General features: G+C 36.9%; 1 protein-coding gene across 1 annotated transcript in view; it reads left to right on the forward strand.

The window, feature by feature from the left end:
* The window catches only part of LOC124804636, a 530,005-nt gene that overhangs the window by 481,075 nt on the left and 23,866 nt on the right, over window positions 1-25,064 (forward strand). The window contains exons 10-14 of the mRNA XM_047264852.1: window positions 273-433; window positions 7,645-7,851; window positions 8,954-9,270; window positions 22,697-22,811; window positions 23,420-23,567. Of these exons, the coding sequence (XP_047120808.1) occupies window positions 273-433; window positions 7,645-7,851; window positions 8,954-9,270; window positions 22,697-22,811; window positions 23,420-23,567 (948 nt within the window). The remainder of the gene's footprint in view (window positions 1-272; window positions 434-7,644; window positions 7,852-8,953; window positions 9,271-22,696; window positions 22,812-23,419; window positions 23,568-25,064) is intronic.

Here is a 25,064-nt window from a genome sequence, read left to right on the forward strand (position 1 = left end):
CCTACTTTGCAACAAGGCATACCACAAGACAAACCACTGCAGTTTCTAAGCATAGAAGTTGCTCAACAGTTAGAGTATATTAGTCTATACTCTTTTGAATGCATCCTCTTCTTTCTGTTATGGATAAATTTGTGTTTGATTATAATGTTCGGTCTTGTTCATTAATATAATCTGCTCCATGCAGTTCCCTCCATCCAAGTTGTCTTTTAATATTTCAGTTGTGAGTTATCCATTCAAAATCTTTCCTAAACTTGATCCATTCATATCCACAGAGTAGACAACTTGAAAGCTGAAACAATAGTTCATGCTGTAGATGAACCTGAGGAAGAGAGTAACACTTCTGGCAGCACTAATGTGTCACCAGTACCTGCAGTTTTACTGCAAGCAAATAGTGGTGGATGCGAACTCAACAACACCTGTAATGGAACTTCAGGTATGGAAAAAGTGGTCAGTTTTTAATCATAGTTATCTGTGAAATGCAATGAATATAATGCACTGCACTAGAAATTTCTGTTAATAGCTTTTATGAAAATATACCATATTTACCCCAATTGTTTAACATTATATCTAATCTAAGCTTATGCCATTTTGATAATGTTGTTGTTCCAGTCATCAGTCCGAAGACTGGTTTAATACAGCTCCCCATGCCACTCTATCCTTTCTGAGCCTCATCTCTGAATAACTGCTGCAACCTACATCTTTCTGAGTCTGCTTACTGTATTCATCTCTTGGTCTTTCTCTATGATTGTTACCCCAACACTTCCCTCCAATACTAAATTAGTGGTCCCTTGATGTCTCACAATGTGATCTATCAACCAATCCCTTGTTTTGGTCAAGTTGTGCTGCAAATTCCTTGACTCCCCAATGCTGTTCAGTACTTCTTCATTAGTTACATGATTGTCCCATCTAATCTTCAGCATTCTTCTGTAACACCACATTTTGAAAGCTTCTGTTCTCTTTTTATCCAAACTGTTTATCATCCATGTTTCACTTCCATACATGGCTACACTCCGGATAAATACCTTCAGAAAAGCTTCCTAACACTTAAATCTATATTTGATGTTAAGAAATTTCTTTTCTTTATAAATAGTTTTCTTGCCATTGCCAGTCCACATTTTATATCCTCTCTACTTTGGTCATCATCAGTTATTTTGCTGTAACTCTTCAGGCTTTCCCGGCGATCTAATGACATCTTGGGTTGTCGGGTGTTCTGCCAGATATTAGCGTCGTACTTGCATGATATTTCAGTCATGTAGCTTGTAACCTTCATCAGGTGCGACCTGAGACCAGTCTCAGGTCACACCTGATGAAGGTTACGAGCTACGTGACCAAAATATCGTGCAAGTACGACGCTGATATCCGGCAGAACACCCGACAACCCAAGATGTCAGTTATTTTGCTGTCCAAATGGCAAAACTCATCTTGCTTTTGTTGCTGTTCATCTTACATCCTCCTTTCAAGACAGTCCATTCTGTTCAACTGCTCTTCCAAGTCCTTTTCTGTCTCTAGCAGAATTATAACATCAGCAAACGTCAATGTTCTTATTTCTTCCCCCTGAACTTTAATTCAATTTGATAATACAAGCAGAAATGAAATAAACAATAAGAAATAGTTTACACCAGTTTTTATCATAATATTAATTTCATGTGGCTCACTGGCCTGGTGTTAGTCTTTCAATTGGACACCACTTCAGCAACATGCATGGACCTGACCTACCACAATTATCCAATTGGGGATAGGGGATGTGCAGTTTAGAGTAGAATCTGAATGACATGTCATTTCTGGTTACTCCTTATATGATTGAGAGGTGAAGACTGGTTTAAAACGCAGACTGAAAAATGTAAGGTCTGACTGGGATTTAATCATGCTACCTCTTGGTAGCCAGTCAAGTGCTTTACTGCTAGACCACCAGGCCCAATAATAATAATAATAATATAATAATAATGACTGTAGGATTATCTGGAATGATAGTTTCATCTAATGAATGAGAGAGGAAAAAAGAGGCAATTTATTATATGCAGGCAGCACTAAAGTTGGAAAGCCACTCGCCTCCACCCTATCCCCCACCCCAAAATCTTGGTTGTGACAGATGGCTCTGTCTGTCATGAAGCGTGAGGTCCAGTTTAGGTTTAAAGTTTATAATTTGATTGTTGATTGGCAAAGCAAATGAATGTGACTCACCTGTAGCATAACATAATGAGTTATGTTTGCGCCATATTTAAATGCACCTTGCCATATTTAATGTGCTTTCAGCTATCAAAACTAAAACTGTGTTGTGAAGTCAGAAAGCATTCAGTCGATAATGGACAGGTCTCTGATGAGTATTTTGATACATGTTACATACATATATTGTGCATAAACTATGACAAATGTGAGGAAGGGATCTATTATGTAACTTTCACCAATATTTGGATGTTTCTTATTTATAATCTTGCTTGTCACAAATATGTTGTTGTTTCTTCAACATATGTTCCAATTACTGAGGTTGTGGTTATGGAGAGCCCTGAGAACACAAGGTTTGTTTGTTTGTTTACATACATAAAAGATTTCACATCTGTATTGACATGAATATGTGACAATATTCCTTCATCACTTCCTTCCAAAAAGTCATCTATCCACTTCTTTTTCCATGGTTGTGTAGGACTTGCAACTGACACACCTCCTTTCATTCTCATCTTACCTCACGATTAAGGTTGATAAAATTGCTGCACAAAACATGTAAGTATGTCACTGGTCCCTACCTAGAATTTTACTGTCTCCTGAAGAAACATACATTATTGTTGAATATTTGCCCAATTGTAAAGTCAGTTTACATCCAGCAACAAATGGATTCAGGCAAACTGCAGTTTAAACATGGCAGATATTCATAAAGAGCTAGGTATGCAACTTACTCTTTTGTGGTTGACAGCATGATGAAATTTGCTGCCCACTTACCTCTCTCCTCCTCACATTCATCCTAGTAGTCAGAAAAGCTGGTGTCACTGTTCCCGCTCCAAATCTTCCAAATTCTTCAAAATAATTTTGCATGGGATGTCAATTCCCAAAGCTTCATCTGTAAATGTAAGATGACACATTATTAACCTACTAGCTGACAGACCCTGCTTTGCCTGGTTATTCATTTTGACAATCTTCTGTTAGAAATGAAAACAGAAAATGAACTGTGTTTGTAGTGAAGTATAAAAAAAATTATTTTCCATGTATTCATGTAAACACCTTTGAAATTATGAAACAGTAATACAGAGAAATATGTGTAATATCAAATGTGTAAGTACAGTATCCAAATTAAGATATATGATCCCAGACAGTTTCTGCATGCTGGGTTTAAGTTCCATCCCATGTTTACAAAGTCGTTTTCTAAACATTTGTATGGAAATGCATTTTTGTAACACTATAAATGGCTATTGTTTTTGCCTACAGTCATTTGCATTTCACAGTTGAAAGCTATCAAAAGCACTGCCAGGTATCAGGGAATCAGGAATTTCCTTAAGGTGACTCGAATGTAAATTAGTAGTAAAGAATAAATGTATTAAAGCTTCATGCATGAGGCAACATTTTTTCACATATCTCAGTGTTTGAGACATCATATCTCTTGAACTGCATGTTGTACAATGATATATTTGTATAGGTACATTCAGCCGCATATGTGTATACTGTCAGTGAAATATGTTCTGAATAGTTAGCACCAAAAGAAGTAATAAATTTAAACATCTTGCATGATGTGGCAGTTTTTCATGTAAGTCATTCTTTATGAGTTGACATTGCCTGATCCATGTGTCATCCAACAATAGCACATGTGGATACTTTTGTAAAACCTTGTCATCAGTTTTGTAAAGGCCTTGTTGCTACTGCTGGGGAGGCCGAGTTGCCACTGTTGTTATGGTAGGCTGAGTTTGTGAGTTTGTGAAACAGCTTTTGGGGAAGTACCCCACTAATACAATTTCTCCCAGCAACTATTACACAGGTGGGTTCCAGGGTCAGGTAACAGAGTAGGAGAACAAAGGTTCTACAACACTCCAAGACATTAGTAACAAAGACACGCAAAAGAGTTAAGAGGGCTTTGCTTATCTTTGTGACTTGTCAAATAATGAAGTTTGCAGTACTACATGTAATATAACACAAAAAAGACTCTCAGTGGCTAAGTGCAAATAATCATAGGTAAACTTTAAAATACTTAGCAAATGCAATTTACAATATCTGTTCAATTCTAAGAGTTCACTAAATGACGTTCCCTGTGTAAGTCAGCCCTGGACAATGATCTATAACCAGGTGAACTAGAGCTGCTCTTCTATCTTCCAAGTAGTCTTCTGTCCGTTGTCATCAAGTCATTGGTGGACTGCATTCAGTTGACAATCGGCCGAGGTGAAGTCGATATCTTCATCCTCAGTGTCACCCTTGGCGCTGGTGGAACTTGCACAAATGGCGAGTCACTATGGTACTGGCACCAGCTCATATCGCCTGTGGTGCTTTTTCCCAGGCTGTGTCTTGTTAGGATGACATAGCACTCCTTCCCCCCCCCCCCCCCCCCCCTCAAACCACTGCACCGCTGTCACATATGGTCGAGCACCATACTACCAGTTGGGGGGATGCGTGGCTGTTGGAACCAGTGTTGGAGTGACAACCGGTGCTGTAGCCAATGCCAAGTCACTGCTTGCACCCCAACAGCTGTCCTGAGACTGCAAGGGAACACTGGCTGAAAAACAATGCAAAGGGCGCATCCCAGCACCCACAGCAGGGCATCTACTTGATGGTGTGAATCTGCAGTGGCATCTTCCTGACTGGAGGCCCCTTGGTAGGCATCAGCGTGGGGTTGACCCAGTGGTGATGGCAGGGCAGATGTTGCTGGACGTTGGCTAGTGGATAGATATGGCATCAGTTCAATGTCCATTAGCTCGAGGTCCGGAAACAGCATTGCATGACCCCACTCTGATGGATGACACTCAGGTAGCATCGACCAGGAAGTCCAGGAATCTGTGAACATACAAGAAGTGCCAGAACTTTGCCAGCAACTAGGGCAACTTTGATTTAGGTGCCATTTCTGCAATCCATCAGAACCTTGAATCTGAAACATGTGTGGATCAATTGAACTAGTAATGACACCATGCTCCCATGACTTATTTCTGCCATAGATTCTGTAAAACACAGGTTGGCTAATCTGATATGTTGGCTGACTGGAGTCTGCAGGTGCTGACCACAGTGGGGGATGGAGCAAATGCTAGAGTGTGCTTTAGTGTCACCCATGTAGCAATTCTGGGGGCAAAGGGTCATTGCGGGGTTGGGAGTAATAAGTGGACAAGAAGTTTGTCCACTTGCTGTTTCAACATGCGAACAAAATGGTCAGCTGCGCCAGTCAATTGTGGGTGGAATGGTGCTGATATGAGATGGTGTGTGCCATTTGCTGTACAGAAATCTTCAAATTCTGCAGAGACAAATTAAGGTCCGTTGTCCATGACAAGCAATTCTGGCAGAACTTTGATGCAGAAAATGAACTAAGGTGCTTGCAAAGTGGAGCAAGGGAACAACAAAGGGGACTTTACTATATGCATCAACAACTACTAACCAGCATGTGTTCCAGTAAGGGCCAACAAAACGTACAAATGCTGCCAAGCCTCCTCTACCTTGGACCACTCAAAAAATGTTGTGGAGGGGCGGCCTGATGTTCTGCACACATCTGACACTGTTCAGACATCCTTTCTATTTGCACATCCTAGCCAAACAATGTGCAATGTCTGCATGCTAAATGATTTGCCCAGACAGTGCCAGTTTTGTGCACATCAGTTTGAAAACACGCTGCTTCAGAAGTGTCAAAGTCAGCATCAGCTCCCATAGGTAGACATGAGAGAGCATCTGCATTTGCATGCTTAGAAGTGGGCTGATATATGATCTTAAACTGGTAGTTGGAGAGAGGAAGAGCCAATTGTTGCAATTTCTGAGCAGTACAAATAGGAATTGGTTTGGCCAGATTGAAGAGTGACTGCAAAGGCTTGTGGTCAATACAGTAGAGGATCTAAAACTGGGTCTTATGGTATCAGGTGTCAGTCACCAGAAGCAAACATTGTGGGGGACACAAAATAAGGAGCAGTGTGTTAGAGACATATATTTGTAATCTGTTTATGTTCATAACAAACAACTACTTGCTGTTTAGATTTTGGTTGGAATACCTTGAAAACAATATTCATTTGTGTATGAGGTGACCATGTGCAGTTTACCACTGTTTACAGTTTATGAAGTGGCGCCTCTCCGCCCTTTTAAGTTTCACTATGTACTTCTACATTACATTTTTCTTTTTGTTTAATGAGTGGGTAATTTGCTCACTATATTAGATATAAGATTCTTCCAGTATTTCTCTAGAGTCTTATGGTTACATGCTATATTTCAGACAAATGACTACTTACATTTGGAGATTTTTAGGTATTTTTTAACAATACATAAATGTATGTCTTATAGAAGATAAGACATGTTGATATTTTACATTTATTTGTCTTCACTAATATTTTTACCCAGCTAATTACATTTGATTGAATAAAAGGAATTGATAACAAGGATGGAAACAATGAAGATGCAATGACATGGAATTATATCTGCAAAAACTGCACAGATACACTGACTCCACAATGTACTGTATATTTTGACTAATAATGTCTGCTAGACGAGGACACAAACCTAGATCTCTTGTTTCTTTCTTTATTTCTTCATTTTTCCCAAAGCAGTTACCATAAGTATTATGTACATGATGAAATGTGTTATATAAAAGAAAGTAAATGAAATGAATGTTTGATGACAGCTACAGACTTGGCTGAAGACTTTCATTGTCACTGATGTTTCCAGCAGAGGTTCTGCCATGGGGTACATGAGAGTGACACCATTGTGGTAATGAAGTTGGAAGAGGAGTTTGATTTACCCTGCCAATTGACATACATCATTTGAATGATGATCCTTCACCACCCCTATATCCCCAGTGGATCTATTCTCACATACCCCTTTGGAGAACCTCTGGTGTAAACATCAGTGAAAATGAAAGTCTGAGTCAGATCAGGAAGAAAGCTCACACGGTTAAGCCAACTGTGCATGAAAAGCCAAAAATCTGAGTCTGAGTCTGATTCTGGTAAAAATTATTTATTTGTCATCTGATATTCATAGTATTATTTTATGGATCATTTGGCCATTAGTCTGTCTTTATATGATATATCAATTATATTATGAAATTTATTTTGGAAAGCTGTTGTGAAACACAGTTCATCACTATATTGTTGGATGTTAATGCTAATCTGCTTAATTAGTTGGGCTGTGCATGTTGCTCTTTATCATTACCGGTATACTTTCAAGATTTGATTTTTATGCATCTTTATTTTCATGTCTTTTGTTTTTATTCAATTTAATACTTTATTACAGCTGAAAATTACATATGTTAATGGTTGTGACCAGTAGTAGTTAATGACCATTATATATTTAAAAAAACACATTCAGTAATGGTGTCTGTCATGATGAACTGTTCTATATTAATTTTGTTAAGAAATTAAAAAATCATTTTTAATTTGCATCATTATATGGAAGAGTCACTTCTCTTTTAAATGTTCTTGCTTGTATGTAAGCCTTAAGGAAAGTATTTAGTGTGATGTTAACATATGGATGCATAAATCTGTGCAGAGATTCATAACAATGGACACATGGAATTGTCCCCAACAACCATTGTTTTTGAAACTTCTACCACTGCAGTAACATCTATCAACACTGGTTCTCCAATTGCAATAAGGGGTGAAATAACAACACCAAGTGGAGATGAGAACTGGACAGTTTCAACTATGCCAGTTGAAAAGTCAACTGTGCCAGAAACAACAGAAATAACTTCAACAGGTAAATATAATTATGATTGTAAATATACACTGTGTGGCTCATACTAAAGAGAAATGTTAAGAAACTACAATGGAACATAGCACAAGCAAAAAGTAGACGGATGACATTTAAAACAATTGTGACTGCGAATTCAGCAGATAGGTAGTCAGATTGGAAATCACTGAGAGGAAATCCTGTAGAGAGAGAGAGAGAAAGAGGAAGAAAGAGAGAGAGAGAGAGAGAGAGAGAGAGAGAGAGAGAGAGAGACTGGGAGGGGGGGGGGGTGAGGGAAGGAATTGTTACTAAATACATAATTTCCAGCTAGTATGAATATAGATGTTTGTATTTGTAATAACCTGAGATCACTTTCATCAAAAAAATCCTTGTGTTTGAGACATGTAGCTCTTTTATCTTATTTGCAGAAAGTTATGGATTTGTTTGTTAGCTCATCCAGAAGTGATTACTGTAGCTTATCAAATTAAAATGGATTTCACTAATGAAACATTACTTATGTCACTGATTTTGCAAAGTTGTTGTTTCTTTATTTAAGGCTTCATAAACCTGTATATGAGCTTAAGTGGACATGTATGGACTTATACACCTTGCAGATATGCCCTTCACATAGCAACATACCCGTTTCAGGCAGAATAACATTCCAGTTCACAGACAAAAACTATGTAAGGGACGTTAAACTAAAAAGTCTTTAGTCCATATTCAAATGTGCAGTAGCTGTACAGGGTGATTCAAAATGTTGTGCACAAACTGAAGGAGCTGACTGAAATACAACAACTTTGGAATAGCAACTTATGGTCCTTGAAGTAATCCTGAGCCAATGAAAGCCTTGGAATGTCAGGAACAACAAAGATAATCAATGCTTACTGACCTTAAGTTCAGTAAAGATAATATACTGTCTAATGGCTGTATTTAGAATAGGCAGTACAGTGGTTCTTTTTGTTATTCATTATATATCATCATATTTAACTAATCATGAATCCATAATTATTTTCTGTTTCCTATCATGCTATAGTTTATCAAATTTTACCTTGTTTCCAGCATGTGCTTATTGAAATATATTTTTTGTATTTGTTGTTGACTAACATGACTCTTTGTCTGTAATTTTCAGATTCATATATGGACACCACTATGTATACAACAGTACAGCCAGAAGCAACATCAGGTCTGATCTCAGCTGCTCCTTCAGTGATCAAAACTGTAGATAACTCAACAGAGAAACCACAAGATACTCCTCTGACAACAGAGTTTTACAGCATGACCACAAGACAGACAGACAGTGGTAAGGATGAAGCAGTCACATTTCCAACCACAGAAAAGCTGGATGATGTGGTAACAACAGTGACTACACCGATACTGGTGCCAACAGAAAGGGAGACAACAACTAATAAAGAGGGGAGCCAATGGCTTTATGGAGATCAACCACAGGTTTGATGATCAATTTATTAATTAATTTGATATGTAACACAACTAAAAGTGTAACACAATTTTTGTCAGTGTTAGGAAACATTGAAAGTTGTTCCTAAAATGTCCACCTCCTTAGCTGAATGGTCAGCATATCTAACTGCCATGCAGGGACTCAAGTTCAGTTCTTGGCTGTGTTGGAGATTTTTTGTGTTCAGGGATTGGATGTTGTGTTATCCTCTCATCATCATTAACACACAAATCAACCCAATGCAGGGTCAGCTGGAAAGACTTGCAACTCGGTGACCAAACTTCTCCAGATGGGGACTCCTGGCCACCAGTGCCTTACAATCATTTCATTCATTTTTCAAGGCATTGCTAAAGTGGGAAATATTTTGACTGTATTTGACTTGTTGATTCATTCATTACTGGTAGCAAAATAGTGTTTTAAACAATATCAGAGTTTTGTGCATTGGATAAACCCACTTCAAGTTGTGCCAAATGAAATTGCTTTTATTGCCAAAGAAGGTTGAAGAGGAATGTACAAAATCCAACAACTTTTGGGAAGTTCTGAGATAATTTATTCTTTTTGAAAGTATAAAATTCTGAGGAAACTCATTATGAGCTCACTGCGATATGTGAAGACTACACCCTAAAATATGACTCTGCAATTACAAGCATATACAATTTTACTGGACTACTCTTTTGCATATCCGTGTTAAAGTAAGGTGAAGCTATCCACAACCCTAAGTTTCATTTGAATGCTGCTATGATTTACTAATCATGGTTCTTTTGAAAGTGGTGCGCATTTGCCTTTTTCTGATCTTTGAACTCAATTACTGATGTACTCTGAACCATGGAGACAATTGATTTTTTTTTTTCACATTAATGAATTATTTCTAGTGATGAAAAAAAGTAATATGTGACAGAAAAAATCTTTGGGCTAACTGGAGATGGTACTTCAGCCCTTTGGATTTGTTGCTTGACACTGATCCATAGAGCCATCAAACTACTCCCTTACTAGAGTACAAAATTCAAACTGGTGCTCCCTATAGAGAAAATAGAAGCCAGAGCAATCATTTTAACAGAAAAAAATAGAGAGCAACTTCATTAAGAGCTTATTATTGTGTATGGTGACAGTGTCACAAGGTGTAACTTTGTAAGTAAGTAGCGAAAGGGTTTCTAGTGTGGGAAAATACTCCTGAAAGATGAGCCAATAGTGTTGGATATCTCTCAGAGAGGACCCAGGAACTGTCATGCAGGTGGAAGTCCATGCCCTTAATGACCACCACAGTTCAATTGGGTCATTAGTAATGAAGGTGTAGATTAATCGTCAGCTATAAACTTTTAGATATACCAAAGATCTCCATTTGGTAAGCACAACATTTGCTCACCTCTGGGGAAAAACAGCAGTGATAATAAGTGGCAGCCAAAATGAAGGAGCTCCACTAGCCTTATCTTGGTGGTGTTGTATGAGTGCATGATCATCATGAATCAATATTGATTGTAATTATGACTTTAAGATCAAGTAGCAGATAAAACCGTGAAAAAGTTAAGCAGAACATTAATGAAAAATGTGATCAGAGATATGCCTTTTGGAAGGAAAGGTTGGTTTATTTTTTAAAGGGGGTAGAGGGAAGCTTACCATGGTATACTGATGTCAGGTTATATCAGTAAGTGCCAGACAGCTATTGTAATATATTACCCATCCTCTTTATTCTAGCAATGAGCCACCTTGTGACTTCTTTCTGTTTCCATTTCATGTATATTTCCGGGATGGCAAAGTGACAAGAGGAGTGGACAATTTCTCCTGTAGACAAAATGAGTTGTTCAACCACAGTATCCTTTATTTAATCCATATGTAGGACAAATGTGCCATTTCTGTGATGAACATGTGAATAAAGACTATCTTATTCTGGAACCATGACTCTTGATTATAAAATCATTCTTTCACAGTGACAATACAAACTTCATGACCGCCCCTTCTATAACAGCATAATGGAATAAATGTGAAGAGAAAAACTGTATTTACATCACATCCATGTAAATAAATTGTAACATATATTGTCGCTCATGATACTTTCCCGACAAAAGTAAATTCCTTTTTCTAGACACTAAGTGAATTCACTCATTGTATAAAACACAGATTCTGTAAATATAACATTATAACATCTAAAATATTAATTATTAAAGTGGTTTTCCTTACAACTTTGCTTTCATAAACATTTGGTCACTAATCCCACTTTGAAATTTGAAACAATGTAAATGTATTATTTCTTTGGACATCTGAAGTAATTAGACCTCTCAGACAGTGTTAAAGAAAATCAATTTTTTACAAAACTTTCATGTTGTAGGAGCTTTGACTGATTTCCAGTTATCATCCTGTCCTCATTTCTTCTTCTTCTTTTGTTTCATCCTCTTTGGGGTATGCTGGATCAATCATTTCTTTGTGCATTGTTCTTTTCTTAGGGCCCAATATTTCTTCATTCTTTCTAATCTTCTTTTCCTCTCTTCTTCCAATTCTTCCAAGATGAAGAGTTTGGACTTTTGCATAGATTTGTCTTGGAACCTTATGTTTTCATCTTTAGTAATTAATTTAGCTGTTCGATCAATACGTGAATTTTCTGAAATCTTTTATTCTACTAGGTCTTTCTCAGTTTCTTTAAACCAGTTGAGTTTTGTTTTGTGGTTACGGAAAAAGTCAAAGATTTGTTTCATTAATCTGAGGAGATAATCATAAAAATTTATCCTCCTCTTTCCCACAGTATCTGAAAGTTTTTCAATTTTCTTGTAGAGAGTTTCATTTTTGATGTAAATAATCTTATTGTATTAAAATTTTGGTCCTACAATTTTTCTTAAAATTTTTCTTTCCTTTAGCTCAAGTTTCTCCATTTGGCCTTTGAAATTCATGTTTAGTGTTTCTGCTTCTTACAGTGCTTCTGGCTTAATCACTGTCTTGTAATGTGTAATTTTGGATCCTCATGAAAGGTATTTTTTGATGTATTTATTTTTTGTTAGTTGGAAGGCCAATTCGGGTTTATTTATTCTGGATTCCATTGCTTTGCTTTCCCCAGCATTCCAACTAATCCAGTCCCTGAGATATTTGAATTCTTTTACTATTTCAGTCTTTTATTCTTGAACTTTGAGGTATTTACATGAATGCTTGATGTTTGTCAGTATCTTAGTTTTTTCAAAGGAGATGTGAAGACCAATTTTAGCTGCTTGTTTCTTTAGTTCAAGCATTTGCTCCCATGTTTCTTCCATTTTTTCAGCAAACAGGGCCATATCATCTGCAAAAGCAATGCAATTTACTTTAAGATTCTTCTTTTTGCAACCCAGTCTTATACCACTCTTAATATTTGTGTTCCATTCTCTGACTAGTTTCTCAAGCACACAATTGATCAGCAATGGTGAGAGTCCATCCCCCTGTTGCACCCCTGTTTTTATTTCAAAGGCTTCTGATAATTTGCCCATAAATTTAACTTTCAAAAATGTATTTGTAAGGGTCACTTTTATAATAATAGCTGTTTTCTTATCCAAACCCATTTCTTCCAGGACGATAATAGAGATTCTCTATCAGTCAAACCATATGCTTTTTGAAATCAGTGAAGGAGATTACATATGTCTTTGCCTTTGATTTTTGGTATGCCATGATGTTTTTGAGGTTTAGTATTTGTTCCGAACATGATCTACGCTTTCTAAAACCTCCCTGATATTCCCCAATTTGTGGGTCCAATTGCAGCTCTGTCCTGTTCAAAAGGACTTGAGAAAGAATCTTGTATGTTATATCCAGCAGTGATATTCCTCTGTAATTGTTGGGGTCTGTCTTCAAACCTTTCATGCGAATATGGTCGATCAGAACTGTTCTGCATTCTGTGGGGATCTCTTCTTCTTTCCAGATTTTATCGAAAACACACTGTAGGGATGAAAATTGCATTTTTGTCAGCTTTTTTCCATAGTTCGACCACTATTTGGTTTTCTCCATACGCTTTGTTGCTTTTAAATTCTGAAATGGCCTTCTGTAGTTCTTCAGTCGTCAGTGGATCTGAATTTGGCTTCTCGAGGTTATTTCGGGTGGATTCAAAATTTTCAAGGATAGGTTCACAATTCAAGAGTTTCTCAAAGTAGCCTGCTAGTATTTTGCAATTTTCTGCATTATTGTGAGCGATGGTCCCATTTACATCTCAAAATTGGAGGGTGGATGCTTTGTATCTTGATAACCGTTGTTTGAAAGATCTGTAAAAGCTTCTTATGTCATTTTTAGTAAACTCTTCATCAATTTGGAGGAGAGTTTTGTTTTCATGTGTCTTCTTAATCCTTTTTATATTTTTATCTACTGGTTTTCTAACTAGAATGAAATTCAGTCTGCTTTCTTCTGTTTTCTGTGATTGCCAGTTTTGCCATGCCTGTTTTCTTGCTTCAGTGAGGGCATCACATTCCAGATTCAGATGATTTAGCAATAGAAAAATTCAATTTCAGACCTAAAAAGTATTTAGGACCTGACAATACAGATATACTCGCAATCTTCTTCAGATTGGATACCTTCTTACTGGTACCTGGCGCTGGAACGGAACCAAAAGTGCCAGAAATATTCAACAAATCTTTGTAGACCAGCATACGTCTGCGACGTTCATCGGAATTAATCTTACGCCTAGACCTACAATTAAGAGACAATGAACCATAAGGTACTAAATAAGAACCCTCACTAATAACAATAATTTCAGACAAATGTACAGTACGAAATGCCAAAACTTCACAAGATGTAAAACTTTCCAATCCAGTTCTAGAAGCATCATGACAAACAACAGCAGCGAATGTAATCCAACCATTACCTATACTACTTGATTCAGATGATTTAGCAATAGAAAAATTCAATTTCAGACCTAAAAAGTATTTAGGACCTGACAATACAGATATACTCGCAATCTTCTTCAGATTGGATACCTTCTTACTGGTACCTGGCGCTGGAACGGAACCAAAAGTGCCAGAAATATTCAACAAATATTTCTACATCATGTCTTTTAGAATAACAATAATACACACTCAATTTACAATGACCAGAAAATGTTTTATACACTACTCTACTCGTTGACTTAGCTGTAGGTTCAAATCCACTCAATGCAACAACAACTTTAGGTTGATTCTTACTCTCAAAATACGGATTAGCACAATTCATGCGTCTCTCCATTTCATCCAAATTCTGAACTGATAAGTCTTTACTAATTTCAACAGAATTTTTAGGACGTAAATAATGTGTACATGTAAATTTGCAACGTCTTGGTGATTTCCATTTAATATATGGTGTGCTCTGAATTGCTAATGGAGATAGACCATGCTTATGATAACATGCCACAAGACATTTTTCAAATAAACCTGAATGTTCAAGATCTAAATTGGCTGACGTCAGCGTGCGCTTGGATCATGAGCTATAAATAGCTGCTGATGCAACCTCGCGCATTCATTATATGAATAGCATTATTCGAGAATGGGTCGCCGTTTTGGATATCGCCATCGCAGACGTATGCTGGTCTACAAAGATTTGTTGAATATTTCTGGCACTTTTGGTTCCGTTCCAGCGCCAGGTACCAGTAAGAAGGTATCCAATCTGAAGAAGATTGCGAGTATGTCTGTATTGTCAGGTCCTAAATACTTTTTAGGTCTGAAATTGAATTTTTCTATTGCTAAATCATCTGAATCAAGTAATATAGGTAATGGTTGGATTACATTCGCTGCTGTTGTTTGTCATGATGCTTCTAGAACTGGATTGGAAAGTTTTACATCTCGTGAAGTTTTGGCATTTCGTACTGTACATTTGTCTGAAATTATTGTTATTAGTGAAGGTTCTTATTTAGTACCTTATGGTTCATTGTCTCTTAATTGTAGGTCTAGGCATAGGATTAATTCCAACGAAAGAATTTATATTTGGTCAAAAATAAGTGGTACATCTAATATGGAAGATTGTGAATACAGGGTTATAAATACAAAATCAAATAGGGGTAATGCAGGAGTAGGTTTAATAATGAATAAAAAAATAGGAGTGCGGGTAAGCTACTACAAACAGCATAGTGAAGACATTATTGTGGCCAAGATAGACATGAAGCCCACACCTACTACAGTAGTACAAGTTTATATGCCAACTAGCTCTGCAGATGATGAAGAAATTGAAGAAATGTATGACGAGATAAAAGAAATTATTCAGGTAGTGAAGGGAGATGAAAATTTAATAATCATGGGTGACTGGAATTCGAGAGTAGGGAAAGGGAGAGAAGGAAACATAGTAGGTGAATATGGATTGGGGGAAAGAAATGAAAGAGGAAGCCGTCTGGTAGAATTCTGCACAGAGCATAACTTAATCATAGCTAACACTTGGTTCAAGAATCCTAAAAGAAGGCTGTACGCATGGAAGAATCCTGGAGATACTGGAAGGTATCAGATAGATTATATAATAGTAAGACAGAGATTTAGGAACCAGGTATTAAATTGTAAGACATTTCCAGGGGCAGATGTGGACTCTGACCACAATCTATTGGTTATGAACTGTAGATTAAAACTGAAGAAACTGCAAAAAGGTAGGAATTTAAGGAGGTGGGACCTGGATAAACTGAAAGAACCAGAGGTTGTACAGAGTTTCAGGGAGAGCATAAGGGAACAATTGTCACAAATGGGGGAAAGAAATACAGTAGAAGAAGGATGGGTAGGTCTGAGGGATGAAGTAGTGAAGGCGTCATAGGATCAAATAGGTAAAAAGACAAGGGCTAGTAGAAATTCTTGGGTAACAGAGGAATTTAATTGATGAAAGGAGAAAATATAAAAAATCAGTAAACGAAGCAGGCAAAAAGGAATACAAACGTCTCAAAAATGAGATCGACAGGAAGTGCAAAATGGCTAAGGAGGGATGGCTAGAGGACAAATGTAAGGATGTAGAGGCTTATCTCATGAGGGGTTAGATAGATACTGCCGATAGGAAAATTAAAGAGACCTTTGGAGATAAGAGAACAACTTGTATGAATATCAAGAGCTCAGATGGATTCTAAGCAAAGAAGGGAAAGCAGAAAGGTGGAAGGAGAATATAGAGGGTCTATACAAGGGCGATGTACTTGAGGACAATATTCTGGAAATGGAAGAGAATGTAGATGAAGACCAAATGGGAGATATGATACTGCTTGAAGAGATTGACAGAGCACTGAAAGAGCTAAGTCAAAACAAGACCCCGGGAGTAGACAACATTCCATTAGAACTACTGATGGCCTCTACCATCTGGTGACCAAGATGTATGGCACAGGCGAAATACTCTCAGACTTCAAGAAGAATATAATAATTCCAATCCCAAAGAAAGCAGGTGTTGACAGATGTGAAAATTACCAAACTATCAGTTTAATAAGTCACAGCTGCAAAATACTAATGCGCATTCTTTACAGGCGAATGGAAAAACTGATAGAGGCCAACCTCGCTGAAGATCAGTTTGGATTCCATAGAAATGTTGGAATACGTGAGGCAATACTGACCTTACTACTTATCTTAGAAGAAAGATTAAGGAAAGGCAAACCTACATTTCTCGCATTTGTAGACTTCGAGAAAGCTTTTGACAATGTTGACTGGAATACTCTCTTTCAAATTCTAAAGGTGGCAGGGGTAAAATACAGGGAGAAAAAGGCTATTTACAATTTGTACAGAAACCAGATGGCAGTTATAAGAGTCAAGGGACATGAAAGGGAAGCAGTGGTTGGGAAGGGAGTGAGACAGGGTTGTAGTCTCTGCCCGATGTTATTCAATCTGTATATTGAGCAAGCAGTAAAGGAAACAAAAGAAAAGTTCAGAGTAGGTATTAAAATCCATGGAGAAGAAATAAAAACTTTGAGGTTCGCCGATGACATTGTAATTCTGTCAGAGACAGTAAAGGACTTGGAAGAGCAGTTGAACGGAATGGACAGTGTCTTGAAAGGAGGGTATAAGATGAACATCAACAAAAGCAAAATGAGGATAATGGAATGTAGTCGAATTAAGTCGGGTGATGCTGAGGGAATTAGATTAGGAAATGAGACACTTAAAGTAGTAAAGGAGTTTTGCTATTTGGGGAGCAAAATAACTGATGATGGTTGAAGTAGAGAGGATATAAAATGTAGACTGGCAATGGCAAGGAAAGCGTTTCTGAAGAAGAGAAATTTGTTAACATCGAGTATAGATTTAAGTGTCAGGAAGTCGTTTCTGAAAGTATTTGTATGGAGTGTAGCCATGTATGGAAGTGAAACATGGACAATAAATAGTTTGGACAGGAAGAGAATAGAAGCTTTTGAAATGTGGTGCTACAGAAGAATGCTGAAGATTAGATGGGTAGATCACATAACTAATGAGGAAGTATTGAACAGAATTGAGGTATTGAACAGAATTGGGGAGAAGAGGAGTTTGTGGCACAACTTGACTAGAAGAAGGTATCGGTTGGTAGAACATGTTCTGAGGCATCAAGGGATCATCATTTTAGTATTGGAGGGCAGTATGGAGGGTAAAAATCGTAGAGGGAGACCAAGAGATGAATACACTAAGCAGATTCAGAAGGATGTAGGTTGCAGTAAGTACTGGGAGATGAAGAAGCTTGCACAGGATAGAGCAGCATGGAGAGCTGCATCAAACCAGTCTCAGGACTGAAGACCACAACAACAACAACATGTAAATTAATATGAAATGTGCACTTCTTGGTTGTATTATTTCCTTTCAGTGATAGGATGTGAAAGGACTGAGTGGTTGTGCACCTTTCTCGGGGTGTATATGCCCCAGGACAACCACGAAAAATTTGAAACATTTTCGTCCAGGAAAAATCTGGGAAATACCTGGGAATCTTTTAGAATTATGGGAATTTTTTGTTGCATCAAAAGCTTTAGCATGAAGACTATTCAACGCAGGCCCCACCAGAAAACAACACCCACTTGAAATGGTGCCCATTAAGGGTCTTAACTTTCTTGTGTGCTGTCGAGAGCTACTATGCACTTAAAAATGCAGTCAATAATTATTAAACTTATCTGAAATAGTTACTCACTTCCTGCCAGAGACATCTCCTGGCACTTGTAAGACCTGTACTGTCATTTGCTGTGATGTACCCACCATGACCTGTCTTTCTTGTGGGCCTCCTTTTGATGAACATGACATTACAAGTGTTTACATTTCTAACAGATCACAATAAAATATTGTGAATGGTGGTTTGAGAAATGTTACTTTCAAAGTAAATTTCCTTTTCTGCAAAATGAATTATGTTACATGCGATGAATTTCTTAAACCACAGAGCATTTGACTCTCATTCAAAACTTAACACTTTGAGGACCAGCCATTTACAAAAATTTCTGGCTCAGAAGACCAGCCATTATTTAAAATTTTACTGGTACATTTGTGTTTGATACAACTTAATGGGTAACACATGCTAAAAAAGACCCAGATAGTTTTTCATATTTCCTTTATAAATTACAAACTATGCAATAAGGATGGCAAAAAGTATAATTATCTTTCAAAAAAAGAAAAAAAAGGAAAGGGGGTGGGGTGGGATGGGAGATGTGAGGTGAGTTCTTCAGCAATTTCGCAAGGAATGGAGTGTTCAATGGAAAACTCAAAGTGCTTGTGGAACATGTATTCAGCCAGATAACCCACAGAATGTTTGGTGAACAACACTGAAATTTACAATCATGCTTGTCAGAAATATTCTGCTGCTACAATTTAAACTGCTATTAGGATCCTACCCTACCACATGCTCAGAAAAAACAGCAAAAAATATTTGATGACCAGTATTATGTGTGAAAGTCTAGCTTTTCTTGATGAAAAATATCATCTAGTAGTCATATTTTGCAAAGAAAGAATACATATTAGGACACCATATTTTTCCAAATTCAAAGCTTGCTGCCAGGCCACTACTGAGGTCTCTGTTTCCATATTGTAGCATGGGCATAGCGCTTCTTATATTTTGGTGTTATGTGTTCAGAAACTACTGTGGTGTACTTAGTGAATTCAAATTTATACCTTTTTAATACCAATAAATGCTATGTCAATTTACTATGCATTAAAGATCTTTCCAAACTGTGTGTTTTTGCTGGGAGTGCTGGGAAGTTCTATGCCGATGTATAAAACTTTACCATTTAAAGGACTGATATGTTTTACAGTTCCAAGGAAAAGTACATTGTCACTTAACATTGAAAAATGTACTTTTGCATGGGGTATAGTGTATTTTCACCTGGAAAAATAAGCATTTTCACCCAGAAAAAAGTATATTTTTAACCAGTAAGTCTGTGGAAAATCCAGGAATATTTTTCATGGCTGTGTATACACCCTGTTTGTGCAAGCTTTTACTAGTCTAATTTTAATTTCAATTAAGGGACTGATCTATAGAGGCTGAAGAATATTCATAGCTTCTGTCACGGATTTTGGAGTTTTATCAATAGGCTCTTCTGAGACACATCTCATATTTCCTTGAGTGTGTTCCAGTTAATTTTTTTTAGCATTTCTGTTTACACTCTCTCACCAAACAAGGCCTAAGACCACATTGTCTTTCTTTGTATGTCTTTGATGTTCTCTGTTAGCCTGAAATGGGTTCTGTACATTTGAGCAGTATTCAAGTATGGGCTGACCAGTCTTTCATGGGTAAATGTAAGTTTCAGAGTATCCTGCAAATGCACTGAACTCTGCCACTTGCTTTACCTGCAACTGAGTCTATGTGATCTTTTCACATAATTTATCAATAGAATGTTACTACCAAGAATTTATATTTCATGACTGTATTTGTGAGTCATTAATCCTATAGTTAAAGGCTACCTCCCTTTTAAATTCCATAAATGTAGAACTGTGTCATAGGAACAGAGATGTCACTAGAATAAACAGTACTACCTATCATTCAGCTTGCAGGATTTTTCTGTTCAGCTATCTGTATAATCAGAGAACTTGTGAAAACATGGACGAATAAGGTTTCTTTTTAATTTGGTCCATAATTTGTAGGGATTCTCAGTTTTTTGTTTTATGTTAGATGGGATTGAGTTGAAGACCTTCATATTAGACATGGAATCCACTCTAACCTAAGATGCAGAGGCAATATCTACAGAATATTATTATTTCTGCCCTGTATTGTGGTTGTGCAGATTACAATACAGTGGAAACTGATTTTTGTTTCTGTATAGTAGAAACTGATTTTTGTTTTTAGTGGCAAAGACCAGTAAGGAGTAAATGCACAACAGAGTAATGTGAGAATTTCTCAATCTGTGAAGAGGCTTTTGCAAAATGTTTGATTACCTCCTTTGTACAGTGGTTTTACTGCACACTTTTGAAGAATAAACATTGTTAATTTTGCCAGTATTTCTGAAGAAATAATTTTGTAAGACATGGAGTGAAAATATATAAAATCACTTAATTTTAGAAAAGATAGAAAGAGAATGTAAAAAATTAAACCCAGCTGGAAAATGGCTGGATAATAACACAGTAAATTGAATTGCATATGTGAAGCACATTGTTCAAATAAGTGATAGCAAAGAGGATTTGCAGTTCATGACAAGTTCTTACAGAAATATTGCAAGGAAAACAGCTTTAGAAATTAATGAGGAGCAAACTGAGTACATGGTCATGAGTAAGACAATCAATGATGGTCACCACAACAGTTGATGAATTCACTTTTAAAAGATTAGACACATTTAATTATTTGGAAGAATTTTTAGTGAGTAGGATAGAAAGGAAATGGAGACTAAGGCAAGGGTCTCAGCCACAAATACAGCCAATTTTTGGCTATGGTATATGCTCTGCAGTAGACCAGTTTTGAGGTCAGACTGTACCACAGTGTAATTCTCCCAGTAGCTCTATATGGGTGTGAAATATTTACATTAAGGAAAGTAGATGAACAAAAACTGCTAGTCTTCAAGAAGAAGATATTAAGGAAAATATTTGGCCTCAAGACAAACACCTAGCTACAGGAAGGGAAGATATTAAAAAGCCAGGAACTGGCAGATCTATACATACAAGCTGATGTTGGCTGAAGGATGAAGAAAGGGAGACTGATGTGGGCAGAACACTTAATTAGGATGGAAGAGGAAAGACTACTGTAAGATTATCAGGATCTGTGGAGGACAGAAGGGGCTGATGAGAACCACAGACAGGATGGAAGGACAATTGTGACAGAAATACAGAGAATGGACCATGACAGTCAGGAACAGAAATGACTGGTGGAGGAATGTAGAGCATGTATGTGGTCTCACAGGCCAAAATGGAAACTAAGAAGAAGAAGAAGAAGAAGAAGAAGAAGAAGCCAACAGAATGATCTCCAAGATGACAGAATGACAGCCAGTTCTGAGTGGAGAACATAAAGTACTGAGTTTCTTGATTAGTTTGTCTGTATGTTCTGGTTTTTTGTCTATATATGTTATTGTTAGAGAGGACACATCCTGTTATGTGATTGGCCATTGTCAAACATAGAAGTAGCTTCTGGAGTGCTCCAGGGTAGAGTGTTGAAGCACTTGCTGTTCATGTTGTATATTGATGACCTAGCAAACAATATTACTAGAAATCTTGACTTTTTCCAGATGATGCAGTTATCTGTAATGAAGTACAGTTAGAAAAAAGCTACACAAATATTCAGTCAGATCTTGATAAGATTTTGGACTGGTGTAAAGTTTTTCAGCTTGCTTCACACACACACACACACACACACACACACACACAAAAAACATTGAGTCATAGTTTTAATTTTTCATCTCATACAGATACTTTGGCGTAACACTTTGTAGGGGTATAAAATGGTAAAATCACATAGGTCATAGGTGCAGTCATAGATAAAGCAGATGGCAGACTTCAGTTCATTAGTAGAACACAAGGGAAATGCAATCAGTCTACTAAAGAGATTGCTCACAAAACAATTGTGCAGCCATCCTAAAATATTGCTCTAGTGTGTGCAACTTGTACCAGATAGGATTAAAATGGAGAATGATTGTACAAAAATGAGTGAAGTGCAAATGGTCACAGATTTGTTTGACCCATAGGACAGCATCATTAAAATTCTGAAGAAACTAAACTGACAGGCACTTGAAGATAGATGCAAACCATTCCATGAAAGCCTTACAAGGTTGGACTAATTAAAGTGTGCACAAAAGTTTAGGAATCATTTTTCCCATGCTCCATATGTGGATGAAATGAGAAGAAGCTCTAATAACTAGTACTATGCTAGTTCCCCCTGCCATACACTTCGCAGTTGTTTGCAGAACATAGATTTAGATGTATGCATTTTAGGTGGTTACCCAGCTATACTCCAAAGAATTTTATGCAATTTTTTGTGTGGTATGTGAATATTAATGTCTGCTTCTGGTAAGAGCAAGTCAATTTTTATATATCTAAATAAGCACAATCTGAGTTTATGTAAGATCAAGTCTATCCATTTCTGCTGTTGTATAATGTAGCCTATCAGACTGAACAATAATGACGTATATTTTTCTAAATGCAGGAGGGCAGCAATAACAATAGGTGGCAGGAAGAAGCTACTACAATAACCAAAGATGGAGCTATGGACACAGCTACATATGTACCTGAAACCACTACGGAACAAGATTCTGACAAAGGTATCACAAATTTTATAGACTGATGGAAGCCTTAGTGCTGCAGTTGGACATTTGCACTGCTAACCTCAAGGATGGCTGACATGTAGAGTATCGTTGCTCATTAGCCACAATGTAAACTTTTTATACAAACTTACATATTTGGATATTGTTGAACATATCACAGTGATACTGAAGGCCTGTGTGTGTATAGGAATAACTATGGGCGGACAAACAGACAATCGGAGTTAGATTTCTTGATGTATAATCATTGATTACGTTGTCAAAAAGTTTAATTTCAACTGTTGTTCAACATGCATTGCATACTAACTATTTTATACTAATTTTGGCCAAGAGACTATTTAATAATGTAGGTATTATTCATAAATCACTAAAGAAGGAAAAAGAGAAAAAGAAAGAGAGAGTGAAAGAATCATATTTCCTCACACTCCTAACTTACTGCAACAAATTTTATGAACATCATAAACATTTACACAAATTATGTTAGTAATATAATTTTATAATAAATGTTAAAATATAAATGTCTCAGTGAATATTTTCTTTTTTTCTTAGATTTGTGCCTGAGAAATACGTAAACAGACATTACTTATTGAACCTCACTCTCCTTACAGAACTGAATGAATGGGATGTACCTGATAAAAGTGAGACAGTGACTGCATTTTGTAGACTCAGCCTTCTGGCATCTGGAGAGCAGGTGTGTCTATATCTGGGAGGGCTTCCCTGCAATATTGCTCAAATTCTACAGCAGTACACAGGAAGGTAACACATGTCATTTGTTGTTTGTATGCAGTGACTAAAATTTTTATTTATGCTACATTATGATCATTCATTACACATAGATAAAATTTCCACGCAACACTGTACAAAAATCGTACAGTGTGTGAGACCAAATGTAAAATGATGTGCAATAATACTTTTGCTACTGCTGTTGCTGATCTTCTTTACATATATAAATTAAAGTCCCTTGCTTGCCTCTGATTAATCTCAGGAACTATTGTAGAGATTTGTTCATAGGAAAACCAGTTTATGAGAAATGTTTGTGTCCACAATTTACAAATATTCTGTGGCAAATTAGCTGACCTATGAAGACTTAGTAAACTGCCACCTGTGAATATGATGCCACTGCCATCTAGCAGTGAATGGTAGAACTCATTGGACTCACAGCTTTATGTGAAATGACTCTTCAGACTGCCAGTTTCTGTTTGCCGCAGATTAGCAGTTGCAATTTATACTCATAATTCACTACAAATTCTTTGAAAAATGTGCAGCAAGTTACTGAACTTTGAAATATCATAATAAATATGACCAATAATGAAAAGATAACCACCTCATCATCAGACAGTGATGTGAGACTTAAAGTGTGAAAGTATCTTTAAGCAATATTTTTCTTGTAATTATTTGAGAACAACTGCACAGCAAAAAAAAAAAAAAACATGTAAATCTAACTCCTGTTTTTATTTTATTTTATTTTTTATAATTAACTTTGCTTCATTTACTAACAGTATGTTCTTTCAGCAGCACTGCAGATGACTCGATTTTCAGCTTTCTGCTTTCCTTGAATCAAATCTAGATGCAGATGTGATTCTTTGTAGGCCACAGTGAAAAAGCTGCCACATTCTGCAACAAAGAATTGTGGCAATGAGTTTCAACAGTGCATCACAGTGTGTACTAAGATTCACAAGAATAGTGGTCACAGGAGCTCAATATCATGGATGTTTTTTCTTATTTTTTCTTTTATTTGTGCCATCCCAGCCAGCTTCCAATACATATTGAATTACTCCAACACATATACACCCAAGATTCACATGCAGTACTCACATTGGTTGTAAACATATTTCTTACATCACAAAGTGCACCCATCATTGTCATGAGTGGTCACTCCAAATGTCAATCCAATATGGAACACGTAACAGTCATGCCACCAGACAACTTTCTGGCATGTGCTGCTTACATCACTCATGTTATGTGAAAGTGATGATATACAGTTACCTAATGTTGTTCTCTGAATTTTAACATAACTCTATCCAGTGGCCCCCAAAGAAAATACTACTGTGCCAGATACATTGTCTGACCCTGGATACATAATGCTACCTGTATCATGCTGGGCTGGGTCAATAGTATCATACAATTCACTCAAGGATGAACCTTATCTAGCATCACAATGTCTGGTATCACCAACAAGAAGAAATAAGGGGGACACCAAAACACAGCTATACTAAATGCACTGATGAGTCAAGACAATCATTACCACTGCTT

Source organism: Schistocerca piceifrons, chromosome 7 (genome assembly GCF_021461385.2).
Source record: "Schistocerca piceifrons isolate TAMUIC-IGC-003096 chromosome 7, iqSchPice1.1, whole genome shotgun sequence".
NCBI lineage: Eukaryota > Metazoa > Arthropoda > Insecta > Orthoptera > Acrididae > Schistocerca > Schistocerca piceifrons.